At 37.0% G+C, this 16,903-nt stretch overlaps 1 protein-coding gene across 2 annotated transcripts in view; it reads right to left on the reverse strand.

Annotated features, from left to right (window-relative positions):
• Positions 1-16,903, reverse strand: part of LOC126869345 (rho GTPase-activating protein 7) — a 349,000-nt gene that overhangs the window by 211,354 nt on the left and 120,743 nt on the right. The window contains exons 3-8 of one of the 2 annotated variants that reach the window (XM_050625732.1): positions 13,716-15,308; positions 13,026-13,200; positions 11,997-12,236; positions 10,888-11,127; positions 9,723-9,916; positions 1,022-1,064 (exon numbers count right to left, since the gene is read on the reverse strand). In XM_050625732.1, coding sequence (XP_050481689.1) covers positions 1,022-1,064; positions 9,723-9,916; positions 10,888-11,127; positions 11,997-12,236; positions 13,026-13,200; positions 13,716-15,308 — 2,485 coding nt within the window. The remainder of the gene's footprint in view (positions 1-1,021; positions 1,065-9,722; positions 9,917-10,887; positions 11,128-11,996; positions 12,237-13,025; positions 13,201-13,715; positions 15,309-16,903) is intronic. The other variant, XM_050625733.1, reaches the window with a different exon arrangement.

Genomic DNA, 16,903 nt, shown 5'->3' on the forward strand with positions numbered 1-16,903 from the left:
AATTAACCTGCACTCTCGAGCGCGAGTTTCGCGGACGTGTACGAGCTACTTTCATTCTCGGTGTCGCGCCAGTGGCGACAAATTGCTCGGACTTCGATCGAATAAATCACTCGGCGAGTGGAGAGGAAGCTTGACGGAAATAGAATACGGAGGAAAAGGATCCGAACAGGAAGGGTTGTACAAGACAGTCTCTCAACGCAGGACATATTACTGATATTGCAGTGACCCTGCTACGGAAAGCTTCTTACGAATGAAACGTGGTTACGAATAACTTACCTTTCGTGTATGTAAAATTTCGATATGACGTGTTTTATTGTGTAATTTTAATTAGTTAACGTGCAATTCTTTTGCTATTGAATTTCTAACAAGTTAGAATTTAATAATTCAGTAAAAAGTAGAATTTAAATCTTTTTAATCTGTTTGTGTATCTTAATTCAAAATCTAATTATTATGTTCAAAAGAAGATTACTATTTCTTATTCATCAAATGTTAAAGAAAAGTATTGAGAAGATTTTGAAACTTTGACGAAAATAATGGACATATGTGTGGTCAGATACTGTATCTTTACATATTTTATATCCCAATGAAAGAAAGTTAAACGAAGTGGAAACAATGTATAGATATGTTAAATTACGATAACGATGAAAATTTAGTGCAATTTAGTGATCTTCTTTTGCTATTTAGTAAGCCTCGGAGCATTCATATGTAGTATAACGTACATTTAAAACATGTCAAGCTATAATGAAAGTAGTCCAGTCTTTATTTAAGTTCTTATTGAAACTCGTAAATATATATATAAAGAGTTTTAGGAATTTTGGAAAAATAAGTTGGCTCTCTAGCACAATGGCGACTAAAATAACTGGAATCGGTCGTTGTTACAGCAAAAAAGAAGGCAATAAAACAGATTAAAAGTTCTGTCAAAAGTTCAACTAATTCAGAAATAGTTAAAGGAAACTACAAAGCTAAAGCGGAATCTAACTTCATTGCAAAGAATTGTGTACCTTGTTCGTTGAAAACTCACCTGACAATTGACGTTCCGACTGTGAGCGTGGCTGTTGTAAACTCTGTAATCAAACGAAAAAATCCGATTACGTTCCACGTAGAACGTCGTGATCATATAAGATGACATAAAATTTCCAAGTAATGCTTTGAAAAGTTTATCCTGTTTAGAGCTTTAAACATTTGATCTCAATTACATTTATTTTATAAGCATAATGTTCTCGAATTTCAATTTCAACACAACACAGGAAAATCACATTTCAATGCAAGAAAATGCTTTCGAAAAATTACAGTGATGGGACTTTTTCTTTCATAATATATTCTCCTTTTCGTTTCCTATTTTTTGCGAGAAATGACATAGATGCGCATAACGTTGGATGTATACATTTCTTCTTATTCGAATGATAATTTTTATGTTACTTTTCATTCTCATCACTAATGCACCGTTCAGCCAAAGTTTTATGCCATACTTTACGTATTGTAATTTCAACTTGTGCAACTTATTATTTCGTTCCGTATGTAATTGCATAATGTTCAATATTCATTTCTTTCTGAAACGAATGTTCTGACATTGGGCATTCATGCAAAAGTATGGGAAAAAAACATTTCATAATATCTACATATTCATAGAAAAACATACTACAAGAATAGTAAAACCAACTACAAGAACAATTTAATAAAAATATTCCATGTAACATGTATCAAAAATATGGAAAATAAGAAAACTCAAACATTCGCCTCAATTTAGTTTCCAGTTTGAAGGTAAAAGTATTTCAATCAGCTCAAACAATATTACAATCAAAATTTGCAATTTTCATCATTTCAAGATCAATTTGTACAACAACGCACAATGAAGCAAAACCACAAACTCCGGGAATTGTACGTCACCCCTAAAATTGGTAGGTTCCTTTCCTTGTCGCGCTATCATTGATTCGAACATGCTATAAACGACGACGCCTGACCTCGCCTGCATCGACAGATGCATTTACCTAAATACAAAATTGCGCCGAAAGATTGATGGATCCGTCGCGTCGTCCTGTTGATGGCTACCAACGACGCCACTAACGTCCCTACGTCAGGTGGTAGCAAAAAGGAACGATCCATAAAACTTCGTCCAGACTATTCTATTTATTTAAAATAGTAACTCAAATTCAAGCTTGTTCATTCACGCAAATCATGAAATCATTCATGAAATCCATTCTGAAAAAATAAACCAAGTCCATTGGATTTTTTAAATTGGAACCATGTGTTTTTGTTGGCTTGTACTTTATATTGTACGTACATAATATATGTTCAAAATATATTCTATGGTTCAAGTCTTAATCAAATGAATCTTAGCTTCGCTAGATATTCGAAGGAATATTTCGATTTATGTAAAATAACTGTAATGTTAATAAAACAATTCCAAGCTGGTTTAATTGAAACTAAAGACGAATTCAAGTAATTAGCATTTCATATTGATCAAGAGACTTCAAAATGTTCGAATCCAATCAACCTGGCCAATCTGAATGAAGCTTAATGAAAAAAAACCTGGACCAAATTAAAATTCAATTGATCCGACGACAGTAAATCGACGAGGATGGCATTTTGCGAGAGTTTTAGCAACAAAATGTCCACAGACAGATTTGCCCGAGTTTTTAATTGAATCACTGGCCCTGGTAATGCCGCGTAAAATTTTCCATACAAAATTAGCATTGGTTGATGGCCGATGATTGCGAGTCTCAAATTGCATTTAAATCGTTCCACCGCGTTGCCTATTAATTGGCGTCGTCGAAATTCACGTAGGCGGCCATTATTATCATGTTTTGTCGGCGATGAAACAGACTAAACCGCGTCACTCGCGGGGGCGTGTTTTAGAAGGGAAAAATCGTACACAGGCTTAGCAATGGGGAAACGGGCGAAGCGAAGAGGTCAAACCATGACCTACATACATGCAAGATATCGAGCCGGTCCGATACAGAGCATCAGAACAAACGAACGACCATGACCTTATCCACGCCATACTGCTGCGAAGCCTTCATCGATTAGCGTGGTGTACAGATAATTTCATAAAAAAGGCAACGTAGAGGAAGACGACATTTTTTCATGGGAAAGCTGGAAAAATCATGTGTTGATATTGAATTTAAGACTTAAGAATGAGATATCGTCAGACTGAATTTTATTCATGCAACGCTGTAGACTTGTATGAATTCAAGAAGTTTGATTTTACTTGGAACCTCAAGGCACACACATAGGAAAACAGAGAACCGATGCGAAAGAGCGTTCCCTTTTCACAGGGATGAATGTTATTAGTCGTGACAAGAGGGAACCACGTAAGCGTTGAGAATTAGATTTTGAGGAAAATATAGAAACTGCGTGGTATCGTGTAGAGTGTTATATTAGAAAATAATTTGTGTCGCAACAGCATACCTATTGAGGGAAGTGATACAGTGAACAATCTGTGAATAGAAAATGAGACTCCAAAACTGTTTCGTTTGGTTGCTTCAATCTTAAAATAATTTTTTACATTTATGCAGATCTCCAAAATATTTTATACTGTTATTATAATAATTATACATAATAATTTTGTATATATGTATATTCATAATAATATATTGAAAATCAAAAGAAACAGTGCAGAAAGGTAATCTGATACAGAAAATGCCACTGAGTTTGCTCACAATTATAACATAATTCCAACATGCCGATAAAACTAAGTTTTAAAGAGATATCGAATGTAGCAAATTTCTCTGGTATTTACTCGTATTTATTGCATATTGCATCGCCGTTTATCGCCATATTGCATCTAATATTATATCGCATTAAAATCAATGGAAACTTCAGCCATGCTATACCAAAATCACCAGCGTAGACGTAATGCCATTAGTTTCCGGTTAAAACAGTGTGTAGACCTTACGAGCGAATTACAGTTGCATTCGTGTTTGCATATTGAAAAATCAAGGTTTAAGATGTCTGCACAACATGGCTCGAATGTGACGAAATTAATTGTCCTTCACCGCAAAATACGAAACGATAAACTGGACTGTTAATCGCATTCGGATTGTAAATTTCGACATGTTGCGGTTGTATTTATGAAAAGGAAAAAGAAATGGGAGCAGCGTTGCAAATACTTCTCGAACAATAGCCAATAGGCGGTGCGTTTCTTTCTTTACGAGCTGCATAACTTCGAAAAAGAATTCCGATAAAATTCTCTGATCAAGGAAATTTATTTCCTGTTCCAGGTTTTTGTTAACACGTTTTTCTTCTTCGTCCTATTTTACCGTACTGCGAACATCGATCCATAGCATACAGTGGAAAAAAGTATCTGGTAGACGTTAAAGTTCGTCTCTGTTTCTTGACTTCAACCTCGAACGAAATCGTAAAATCGATACCGGTTTTTCTCGATAAATATTTGTTTCTGTTTCTGCCTGATCCATCGCGTAGTTGTATGGGGCTAGATAAAATTGTGAAAACTTATCTAATTGCGCGATGTTAGATCGTGCAAACATTTGTGTGCATCTGGTGTCGAATAAAACATTCTAACAGTAAAATTGAAATTATTATATTTCTTAAAACATTAAGAATCTTCTTGTTTATTAAAATAAAAGTGAAGTGGGGATATAAAAACTCGAAAACTGTGACAGGATAAGAAGGATATACGATTTTCAATTAATGTGAATCGTGGTCTCCTTTCTATGTAGCTTGAAATGCAAATATATTCTAAGAGATCCGTAATTAATATTCTACTAATGAGTCACATTAATTTACGGTTAGGACCGTCATGTGTCAAAGTAGAAAGTAAGATTAGCTATCGTACTTTCTGGTCAACTTGAAAGCTTGTCAGCTACATCACAGGTGCAATGATTTTTTCGCTGTCCGACGGAAGTTCTCTTCTACCTAAGGGCCTTTTGCACGTACAACCCACACACGATGGTTATTAGAGCTATGAGAGATGCCAACCGATTAATACGCCGACATGGCTCGCTGCTCCATTAGCTTTGATCACTCGCTACCACCAAGATGCCGATCCTTCATACGTGTGTATATCGTGAAATGTATGTTTACCAAGGCAATGATGCTCACTCGTGCACAAACTACCTCCTCGTGTATCGACACTTCATTGATAATACGCATTCACCAACGGAACTCTACCGAAAACTATTTGATAAAGCTTCCTCTAGAATTCTTCTATCTTACGTCTCTACGTCAAGTCGAGATTTAGTGTAAAAATGTTGAACATAAATGCACATAGTGGGTGAAAAAATAGTTATGTTCTAATAATAAAAAGAAAATTTATATAAGTTAATTTTTTAACGAATTTACTGTTTGGAAATTGTAATTAGAAATATCTTGTTTTCGTTAGGATATTTTGCAATTTCTAAATTAATATTATTTTTATAATTCCTGTGAAATACGGTTACGGTTAAACAGGTATGTTTGAGTATGCAGTATATTTTTGCATTGTAAATTTAAATCACTCATAAATATATAGACATCCTCAAATCACTTATGTGAAAACTTTTGTTGAATTTTATATTTCATAATCATATTCATGCATTTATTATAATCGCCACTTATCTTCAAGGTATTTTCACTTTCCCATGCCATGAATTGCAGTAAATATAATTTTCGAATTTTTTTAACGACATAAAATGAACGTTTGTCGTATTAATGCAACTCATACAACTCATGGATCTGAATAATCATGTAAAAATAATGATATATATTTTAATGTTGTATTTGAAACTTAAAATTTATTAAAAGCTGCATCACGAACTGGGACTATAAATAATGTTGTTCCTCGAGAAACCAAAAATATTACTTCAACTAAAATACCATTTTTAAACCAGTCCAACCGATTAACAATTTGTACTCCATAACGTAACAATGGGATACATTCGTGATTTATAGACACTGAATATATTGAGCCGCGAGCTGATCAATAAATTCTGAATAAATAACGCTCAACTGGATACAAATTTTGTATCCAATCTTTTTTTTCTATCGAAAGATAGTAAAACTCGTACGAACAAACAGAAAATGTTGTAAATTCGTATGTTGTTATGATTTATTATTCCACTCGTGCAAGCGGAATAAACAAAATTTCTTTCACAATGTGTATCAGTGTATTTAAAGTTGCTACAAAATTGCTCGTCAACTTTCTAAAACGTAATAAATAGTACGAAATACTATTTTATATTTTTCCTCAAACAATTAGAATTTTGATGTATAGCACGGAAAATTTATACTTATTATTTTTATCTTTAAACTCATAAATTTTAACGAATTGTGAGAAATATTGTTTTCATATTTCCTCAGGCAGATAAAAATACAGTAAATAATACAAAATAACATTTTCTATCCTTCCTCTAGAAGATAGAATTTTGACAAACGCGCACCAAATTCTACTACAATGGAAACAAATAGGAGTATTATTTTCTCGAACATACAGCATCGAGCAGAAACAAATGTTACTTGTTCAAATACATGGAAAATATCAACAGGACCATTCGTGGGAAACGAAACTTCCACGTTCTGTGCTAAAAATTCGAATGTTATTTTCTGTCGTGCAGTGGGGGGGGGGGGGGGGGGGGTAAAAAATGGCCGAGGTAAACACAGAATATCGGCTGCTGTGGTTGTGCATCGATGCGAAGGGTCGTTTTTAGCATCAAAGCATGGAGGCTGACCTTGGACAATTTACGTACACCGGACATCCACCACGAGGTTAAAAGCGCTACCAACCGGGTCGCGCTGAAGTTTCCATAAATTACGTCCGTCTATTATTCAATACACGGTTGCACGCGAAAATATTCAAAGAAGAAGTCGAACCCAAAGCATGTGACTCGTTGTGGTGTCGTGAAACGATTTCACGACAAACTATTGCGCGATCGCGATGCAACCACACGGGACCGATGATATCAAAGAGAGGGTCCACCGGATAAATATAGAGCTACCTCACGCTATTTGCTCATACAGCGTCAACGAACGAGAATTTATTGCATCCCTTAGGACACGCAGGAACGTTTGAATCACTCTTTTTCTTTCACATGACGAAGAATATTTCATAGAGCAACGACGTACAATTTTTGTTCGATACGATGGATTTCAAATGTCTTTTATCAGGAAAAGATATTACGTTATTACGAAATAATTAACAGCTATTCGTATTAACTTTATCTTGGGCAATATTGCATAAACTTTGGATATTTCCACTAAATCTTTTTCGTTGTTAATATTCAACCTCGTAAAACCAGATATGAGCACATTTTGTCGATATTTAGAAATATGTCGAAGAACATCAAACTATCTATCTGTATAACGGTCATCGTATAACAGAACATAAATTCTTCTTATTTAAAAAGTTACCGGAAGATCTCCAATTCGGGAAAATCTATGAAGTAGGTCTCAATCTAGAAGTCAAGCAAATTACAATTACAAGTTCGAAACTGCACGTTCTCTACGGGCATTAAAACAGGAAGGCATCGAACAAGATTAGCATTATAGATGGAAAGATTATCGAGGACTACTGATGCTATCAATGCTTGTTGTAAAATTAAAACTTTTCTAACAGAGAGATCTTAGGGAGACCTAGGTAAAGGTCTTATATTTCGTTTCGCAGCAGGGCTGCTGATATTCGATATCTCGATAATTGATCAAATTTTCTTTAATACTGTAACGTACATACGATAATAAGTATCTACAATGATTGTACAATTGATATTTCGTAAGCCCGATGAGCTTAATTCTCCTCACGGCGGGTATCTCCACCTACTTCGCGGATCATCGATGTATCTTTCGGATAAGTCGTCGATTATAGATGAATCACTGATAGTACAGTGGTTCTTTTATTTTTACGTTTGATCCATGGAAAATTTATATCCAAATTATCGGTCGATCTTTAATCATGCCAATAGAAATATCTTTTATCCTCTTTGTTATCTTTTGTTATATTTGTTGGATATTTGATATTTTTGTAAATTGCGACAGCGTACTTAATTCCTATCCTTGTAATTTATTAATTCGTCGTAATTTATTGGAATTATTTTATAATTATTTATTTCGCACAACTTTTGATAATTTTTAGAACTTTTATAAGTCCTGATAGTTACAAGATCTTGCGTAATATTATCTTTGAGAGAACAATATCTGACATTTTGTATGAATTGTATTATTGATTTTTCACTAAAATTGCAAATGACCGGAACGTGTAGAATTTAAAACATGGATATCTCTTAAATAAACGAATGCAATTTTCATTCGAAAACAAGAAGAACGTGCAGCAAAAATAGTGGGATCGATAGCTGCCGGAGCTGCTGGCTAATTTTAAACTCTCCGTCGACCATTTTCACAGTTAATTAGTCGGTTGCAGTTTCTACAAACTCTTTTCACACTTAGGATCAATCGTACTTCGTTGCTCATTGATCCTCTCGGCTATATTTCCCCTAGCTAAAGAAGTAACCTTTCTTCTGCCTAACGTCATATATATTTCATTTTATTTCACTTAAAAATTGTTGCATTGAATATATTCTGGTATATTCCTGTTTTAACCACTTTAAAACTTAATTCTAACAGCTATTCTCAGAAAAATATGAAAGACGTTTGCAGAATAAAAAAACAATGACATTTTACAATCTTTATTCCCATCGAATAACCGACAGGTTACAATACATCTCAAGTGCAAATTTCCTGTATTTTTCTTGCCGAAACTAATACAACAAAGTTACACAATGTATATCCATATAAAAGCACAATGGACCAGGCAAAGAACGACAGAAGTAAAGAGAGAATGGATGCAAGATCACGGATTTCCTTGCTGATTCAATTCAAGGGTGAATCGGTTAATTTGCAAGATATTCGACTTACCTCGTCTCGTAGCAGGTGGAGGTACCTGTCATGAAAGGGAAATTAAGGTTCATCGTGCCAACAAAGTGTCAATCTCACGATGGCCTCCGTCAGCCCACACGGGCTGCACACGCGGTTCTACAACAGCGAGTAAAATACAAATACCGTGTTCGCGATGGTCAATGCCACGCAACGTACACGTTTCACGTGGGCAGAGACTAATGGTGACCCATAAGCGCGGATCACCGAACGGAGTAACAGTCCGAGCAACCTATCTCAGCCTGGTAATCTCGATGCCAAATGCCATACACGCTTTACTGCCACGTGATTAATGTTTCCTATTGAAGCTAGGACGATACTCTTCCCGGTTAAAACCCCGAACTTTACTTCTCCTACTCACGGACTCGTGGTTTGAGCTTGTTATCGATATTTAAACGAATATCTCGAGCAGGACACGCTGCTGTCTCGCACGAACAGTTGTCAGTTTATCCGACTGAACGCTGTTATTTATCATCGATATGTTCGCGTTGATCGATCGCGCGCCGGTTCGATTGGCTACGAGGAACGTACGTCATTTGAACAAACTACGTATCTTTTCCGTTTCAATGGGGCTTCATGTTCATCATATCCCAAAAAGCTATCTATAAATACTTTTAAAATTAATCAATCAATACGAGAATGTACTTCCTGAATACAGATTTTTAACTACAAAACTTTTTCTATTCATAGAACAAAAGAAATTGTTTCCATAATTATGTAAAATTTTGATTAAAAATATCTCCTTTGATAGATTTTTTATGAAAAAAATTCAAATTTGAGATGATAGAATTAGGTAACAGAGGGATAGAGTTAGGTACATATCATAATGTGACATATATACTTTACATGATTTATGAACCTACCGGCACCTTCCCGTTCGTCTTTTCCACATCGTTGTTCTCCAACAGGGGTGCGCTGCTACTCTTTCCGCCCATCTCCACACTTAGGGGTTCCGGTTTTAGTTGAAGACTCGCCGCGGAAGGGGACGACGGGGCTCTGGGAGGTGTTTCCAGTAATTCTCCAGAGCTTAGCGAACTACTCGCTGTAGTGGACAGACCTGTTAAATAAAATATTAAACAAATTATTCACTCATGAAAATTGTCACAGAACGCTCGAAACGTAGTTACTGTGAAACACATCGTTCGCTTTAAAGAATCAGAAGAAGGACTTATCAAACTGATCACAAAACAGTTAATAAGCTTTAGTTCTTACAGGAATATGAGACGATCTTGGAGTATTATGAAATATGAATAACAAGGCGAATTTTTAATACATTGATGGTGCATCGATATATGTAATATTGGTGATGATATATGTAATATTTAAGAAAATGGACTTGATCATTCCTCCTGAAAGTATTATACATATGTATACTAATTACTACAGTAACACGTCTCTTTATTTCCTTTTTCTATCTTCATAGAAATCTACACATCTTCTCTTCTCTTCATTTTCTATTCCATTATTCATACTCAATTCTATTATTTATATTCTTCTTGATTCTTAATTAGCTTTCACTGTACATATACAAACATTACATAAATTTTTACTTTATAACAATCCTTGTAGTCAACGATTGGAGCCAAGAAACTCGTCGCCATTTCAATAAAAATCAGAAATACATAATAGAATAATTACACAGCATTTCTACAAACTTATTAAAGAACCTTCCTACTTAACCAATATGTATACACAACTGATCCCCACCACTATTCCTTCATTACATCTCACGCAGCAATACCCACAGTCGCAGATTCTTTCTATTTGCATTCGCTGGAGGGGAACGTCGATTACCATCGAAACCTTTCCCCAGCTCGACGAAGAATTTTTCCCTCGATTAAACGTTGCGGCTCGGTTAATTGCTTCGCAAACGGACAGGACAAAAGCGCTGTTTGACTTTGTAGAATATTGTCTCCTCGAAAACGAGCGGCATTGGAACCGTGCAATTTGCATGTCCGTTGAATGCACGACGTGTTTAGAGGCGCGATTAGCGCCGTCCACGCGTCATAGCACGTTAATGAAACTCACACAGAGGCAAATTGGTCGGCCGAGGCGGTTTGATCCTCGGCAGGGTGTCGTCGAGTCCGCTGCTGCTGTCCACTGCGTCCTGCGAATATTGGTCGTCGATTTCCTTCGTCTGCGTGTGTACGCTCTCGCGTTTGATCCACACGTCCTGCGAATGTTTGTCGTTCCTCGAGTTCAACTTCGATGGCCGCCGCCGGATCCTCTCCCAGGTCTCTTTGCGGTGACACTTGCTGGAGGACGGGGCTGTGACCGAGAAGATGACTCTTTGATGATGCAATGAAGCCTTGAGTGTTCGGACGTGTTTGGATTAGTATAGAAGATATGTTTATCCGAGGATAAGTTAATGTATAGTGGCCCACCAAAGTATTTAAACACTTGTAGAAACTTTTTATGGACATAGGCGAATGTAGGAAAACATATAACACATTGGAATTTTAAATGAAATATTAAGTTGTTATATATGAAGTGTCAGTTTAATTTGGAATAGAAAGATGTGTTGATGATCTGAAGATAACTTAATTTGTGATTCGGATATTTGGGAGAACGAAGGATTGAAATTTGAAAAGAAGATAAGCTTTCGTTATGATGAGTATGCTTTTGTCCCGTTTTACCAAAGTAAGTTTATTAACATGTTAATAATAATAAAACCAATCTTAATGTAAAACCTCCTACTGATTCTTTCTTTACTATATGGTAACATTAACCTACCATATAACCCGGTATCAAGGCTTTTAATACTACAAATTATTATTATCTCAATATTTTAGAATTATGAGATTGCGAATGTTTATGCAAATTCAAGTTTTTATGAACAAAACTAAGAAATGTAAGAAAAGATTTTATTCACGAAAAATTATAGTGATTATTATACCTTTGATATTTTATATATTTCCGTATATTGTATATATTCTTTACTTCTTCACATTTTACAATTTCTCATAAATGCATAAACATTCATAATCTACTAATTGCATTAATTCATGCAAATTTTGACGAAACACACAAAAACCATAAAACATTTCAAATTGCACGGTTAAATAGCTAAGAACGACGTTCTCGAGGAAAGTGCACGCAATACATAATTTCATTTGGAGAAACAATAATCGACTTACGCTTAACTATCCGTCGATCGGTGCTTCTAGGAGGACTGGCGGTGCCGATGCCGCTCTCGAGCGGAGATGCTCTGTCAGTCGTATCCGGCGACAGGCTTCCGGAGGAAATCTCGTCCATGCTCTGCAGAAGATCTTGCGACGACGACGACGATCTATTGTCGTCGTCCACGGTGTCTTGCGGCGAGCCAGGGTCCAATGTGCTCTCGTCTTGCAACGATTGCGAATCCATTTGCGATTCAGCTGCGAACATTCATTTATAGACCAGAATAATAAATCCATCGGGCGAACATCCATTTCTTAATGTTTACATTTTTGCCATTGAAATGAACGCACGATTGGTAGTTGAGGATGAAAACTGATTAACAGGTTAACACTATGAAAACAGGCTAATTATATGATTAACTTTTGTTTCTACTGGGTTTATGAAATCAATTGTTGTAATTACGGACAATTATGATGAATTTGGTATCTATTGTAAATCAACAGGATTGTATACCATTTCAAGCTTTATTTAGAGTTTACTATATTTTCTTGCAGCTCGTTTTGTCAAAAATAAGATATATCGCATTTATATGTGTGATTTGTCTTTACTCATTTCTAATTCAATTTCAATTAATGTACTACGAATAAACAATATTTTATTAGAGATCTTCAAATCTGAGAATTGAAATACTAATAGATAATTTATAAAGGAAAAGAAATCTTCTCATTCCTAAATGATAAAGCATGATAATTAACAATGTTCTTCTAGTTCATACTTTCTATTTGAAATCCATTTCCTGAAAAATACACTTTCTTGAGTTGCATCGTTCTTCTAGCTATCAACGATATACGTATATAACATTAGTTAATGAAATATTGAAAGTAGCCATAAATAAATAAGAAAAGAACATGCTATAAATTCACTTCTTCCGTAGGTTATCGTGTTTTATTGGCACTGGCTATTAGTTGTGAAATACGGACAGAAGTAGAAGTTCAAATAACGACTTGACGAAGCAGGAAGAACGCTCGAATTAACGTGAGAGTTACCTCGTGGAGAGTCACAATCACTGACCCATGTGAAGCTGGAACTTCTCGAAATAGCTGGCGAAGTTTGCGTCGCCATGTCGGCACAAGTAAGCGAATCCATCGGTGGGCTGTTCGGACAGCATGAACCAGAGCCATTTCGGATCTTCGATAACAGGGATTGAAGAGAAATCGGTAGCTGAAAGTGTTTCACTTCGTTACTCGAAGCACAGATTTGATCTTGTTACCTGTAATGTTCTACCGTCGACTTTCTGCAACCGGTGTTCATCGAACAAATAAATCTAATTCCGACTCATTGAACATTTATTTTTCAAAATTTCACTTTCGCGTGTCTATATTTATTAATATCTCAAACATTGCTGGCAAAATTATTGAAAATTAACTACGTCCAAAATATTATATAAAATTTTTTTGTGGAAACCAACATCAGATCTATTAAACTATAATATATGCTATATTGAAGTATATAAAATAATTAAAAGTATATAATATCAATTTTAAATATTATTTTAATATTAGCGATAATCCTAAAAACAAAAATTCCGAAACCTATCATTCTGATAGGTTTGATAGTTCCATTGATATATCGTAGTTCTATGAATAAAAAGGAAAGTAAATGTGACGCATACTATAGCTCATGATATTAGAAACGAATCTTCAAAGAAAGAAAAAAAAAAATTCATAAATGCTCACCGAACCAGATCTAGAATTCTGTTCATCCAATATTTTCTTCACGTCCACATTCTCCACTCGATCAAACTTTCCACTATCGACGCTTCCTATTGAACCAGCGTGGTCGTCTTTCGGAAGATCGCAGCTAACACCTACGTCGTTCCCTCTCGATCTCGAAAGCGAGAATTTTTTCAAATCTACAGGACTAACTTGTCTCACATCCTTATCAGACTCCGACAATCTTTTCGCCGATATATCTGAACGTAAAGTCAACGGCGAAACGGCTCTTTTCTTCGAAAGACCTTTGCAATTGATTCGGCCATTCTTCCCCTGCAACGTGTCGTTCTCCATATGAAGAAAATCTTGATCAGGTAACGAGGAGACTCTGACGAGAACAACATCCTCTGTATTCTCGTGAAAAACAGGCGCATGTTTCTTCCACAGAAACTTCGAAAATGGGGACTTTTTCTCCTCCGTTGGCGTGACTGGTGCCGATTTAGGCCCGTTACCGTCCAACGACCTCGGTCCAGGCAAATGTATTTTATCCTCATCCAGGTCATAGTCGGGATCCATCGCGTTTTGGTCGTCGTTGCGCCGAATTCTAGCCAATCTCGGCACTCTCCTCCGTTTCTGGTTCGCCAAATTCATCGGCAGGCTAGTCTTTCTGTGGGCGTCCAACCGCTGTCTCGGTGGTAATTTCGCGCTCGACTCGTCTTTATCCATGTCGATACCGAGCAAATTGTACGATCCGATCTGCGAAGGTCCAACTGTTTTCTTTTCATCGACTTCTTCATTGGTCTTCGAACTTATCTCTACATGTTTCTTTGGTTGGTCGTAACTGTTTCCAAGGTACTTGGCGCGCGAATCATCTTCTTCCTCTTCCTCCATCGCACGTCCGCGATCCAGTTTCGACGATAGACTAGAAGTATTTCGATCGATCTGCCCGTGATCCTCCATGAAGCTCATAAATGATGAATTATTTGGCTGGTCGTAGTCGGTGTTCAAGACATCCCTATGATATCCTCGTTGATATCTATGTGCAACGATGATGCGTTGCAGATCTTCGGGTAAGCTTCCGCTCTTTCTTCGATCGTTCTCCGCGGAAACGATCCGATCCTGTGGCTCGTTGTAGTCCGAGCTCAACAGGAAGCGATAGGCTGTCTCGTCGCTGAACAACTTTCCATTTCGTCGATCACGGTTCTCCTTGTTCGGCCGAGATGATGATCGATCGGTGCTCGCCTCGCACGAGCTTCCAACGGAACTCTCGCTGTCCGATATGCCAAACTCGTTCAACAGCTCCTTGTACTGCACGATCCTCAACTCTTCCTTGTTCCTCTTCCGCTCCAGCTCTTTCGTCAGCTCGTTGATTTCGTTCGCGATGATCGTGTTGAAGTTCGACCATTCGCCGATGTCCTCGACGGCGTTGCTGGTCCTGCCAGCGGAGTTCTGTCGTCTGAACGCGAAGCTTTTTGCGGGAAGCGATTTCACGTTGCACAGATCGGTCGTCGCGTAGCACGTTGCCTGCACCGGCGCCGTCTGTGGGGGATACTTCGGCTCGCCTGTAATGATCAGGGGAGTCGACGGCGCTGACTCGATGATTTCACCAATCTCTTCCTGTTGAACAGAAAGTAGAGTACGTTAATGATACGTTAAGGGCAACGGATGTTTGGTGGGAGAAAACCTTGGAGGTTTGTTTTCAAATATTTATGGATAATTGGAAGTATGAGATTGGTGAAATTAAGATCGATGAATTTCTTAGAAATATTACAATTTTCATTAGACACAATTTTAGAAACAATCTTTTCTGGAATAAATCAGCATGGCTGAAGCGATTTGAATAACTTTTTTAACTTTTCAACCACCATCCAAAAACCATTTTCTATTAATTTTTAAATATTGTTATATCCCTGTTACTATACCTCTTCGCTAGGCAAGAATACAATCAGAGAAGGTAACGAGTAGAATGAACTTATCATCGCCAGACACGAAAACAGCGAAGAAACAACGACATTTAAATGAAAGGAAACCATGTACGGCATATACATAGCCGTAGCAAGAGTTGATGAGATCGACATTGGCATTACAATTCCTTCGAGCCTCATTTCTCTCGATTATGTTACAGCAACCGTCAGAGATCAATATTAATATCCGGAGAAACGGTGCGTCTTGCAACTTAATAACAGCGCCTCGCATAGAACGTCAAACTGAAATGTCAGCTAACGAAATCACAATCGAATACAGATTGCAGGCTGAACGTCGAGGAGATAATAACAGCCTATATACCTAGATACAGTTTCCTACTCTGTGCAATGTACATATTTCTAATCCTTGAAAGCAAAGAAAACTTCCAGTTGCAACGCGTCGGTATCTCATCGGCTACCATCGCTGATAAATCTTAACGCGAGAAATGGAACTAATTCGTTTGAAATAGCTAGTGTTGAAATCGGTTCGACACGCGTATAAAATGGTTTATAATGAAGTAGTTATGTTGCTGACAGTAACGACACGAGCCTCGATGATCCTAATATACGTCGTAGAACGAAAAATCGAATGAACGAATGTTATTCTTTTCCCATTATTCTCAACCGACGTTGGCTTACGGCTGGCCATAGAAAGTGATGCTTCTAATTTATGAGCTGATCTTCGCCGTAGACAAGGGTCAATTAACCTCGATCACCGGTTTAGAAACCTGTTCAGTTTGTACGACACTTGTTCGACTTTTCTACTCATTCGACGCCTGCTAATCTTATGGACGCGTTTACTGATCGGTGTTGCCTCGGTTTCATGACACCGTACCAGCCGTAATAGAAGTGATTTCGAATAGTTAAAAAGGTTATGTAAGAGATAATAACGCGGCATGGTGGAGAACTTGCCCGGTTAATGATGATATAGTGTCTAGCTGGCGGCAAACGCTGTAACGAGGACCTTACGTATCGCGCCGCTAACGTGGAAACATGAAATTCACGTGTAACTGGTGTTGCTGATTTTAATACAACGTCGCTGCACGTTCTGAAAACGATATTTATTGCATCGCCACGAGTTATAGACTCTGATGGATCTTACTGCTTTGCGTTTACTTCCGATATTTCGATTTTTAAGTCGCTTTCACTTTCATGGTTTAAAAAATGAATCTATTTTCGTAGAGTGTTTTTTATTTATATTGATAAGGTAACAGAGTGCAACTATTTGTGCAAATTCATATTTTTTAA

The sequence above is a fragment of the Bombus huntii genome, chromosome 9 (assembly GCF_024542735.1).
Source record: "Bombus huntii isolate Logan2020A chromosome 9, iyBomHunt1.1, whole genome shotgun sequence".
NCBI lineage: Eukaryota > Metazoa > Arthropoda > Insecta > Hymenoptera > Apidae > Bombus > Bombus huntii.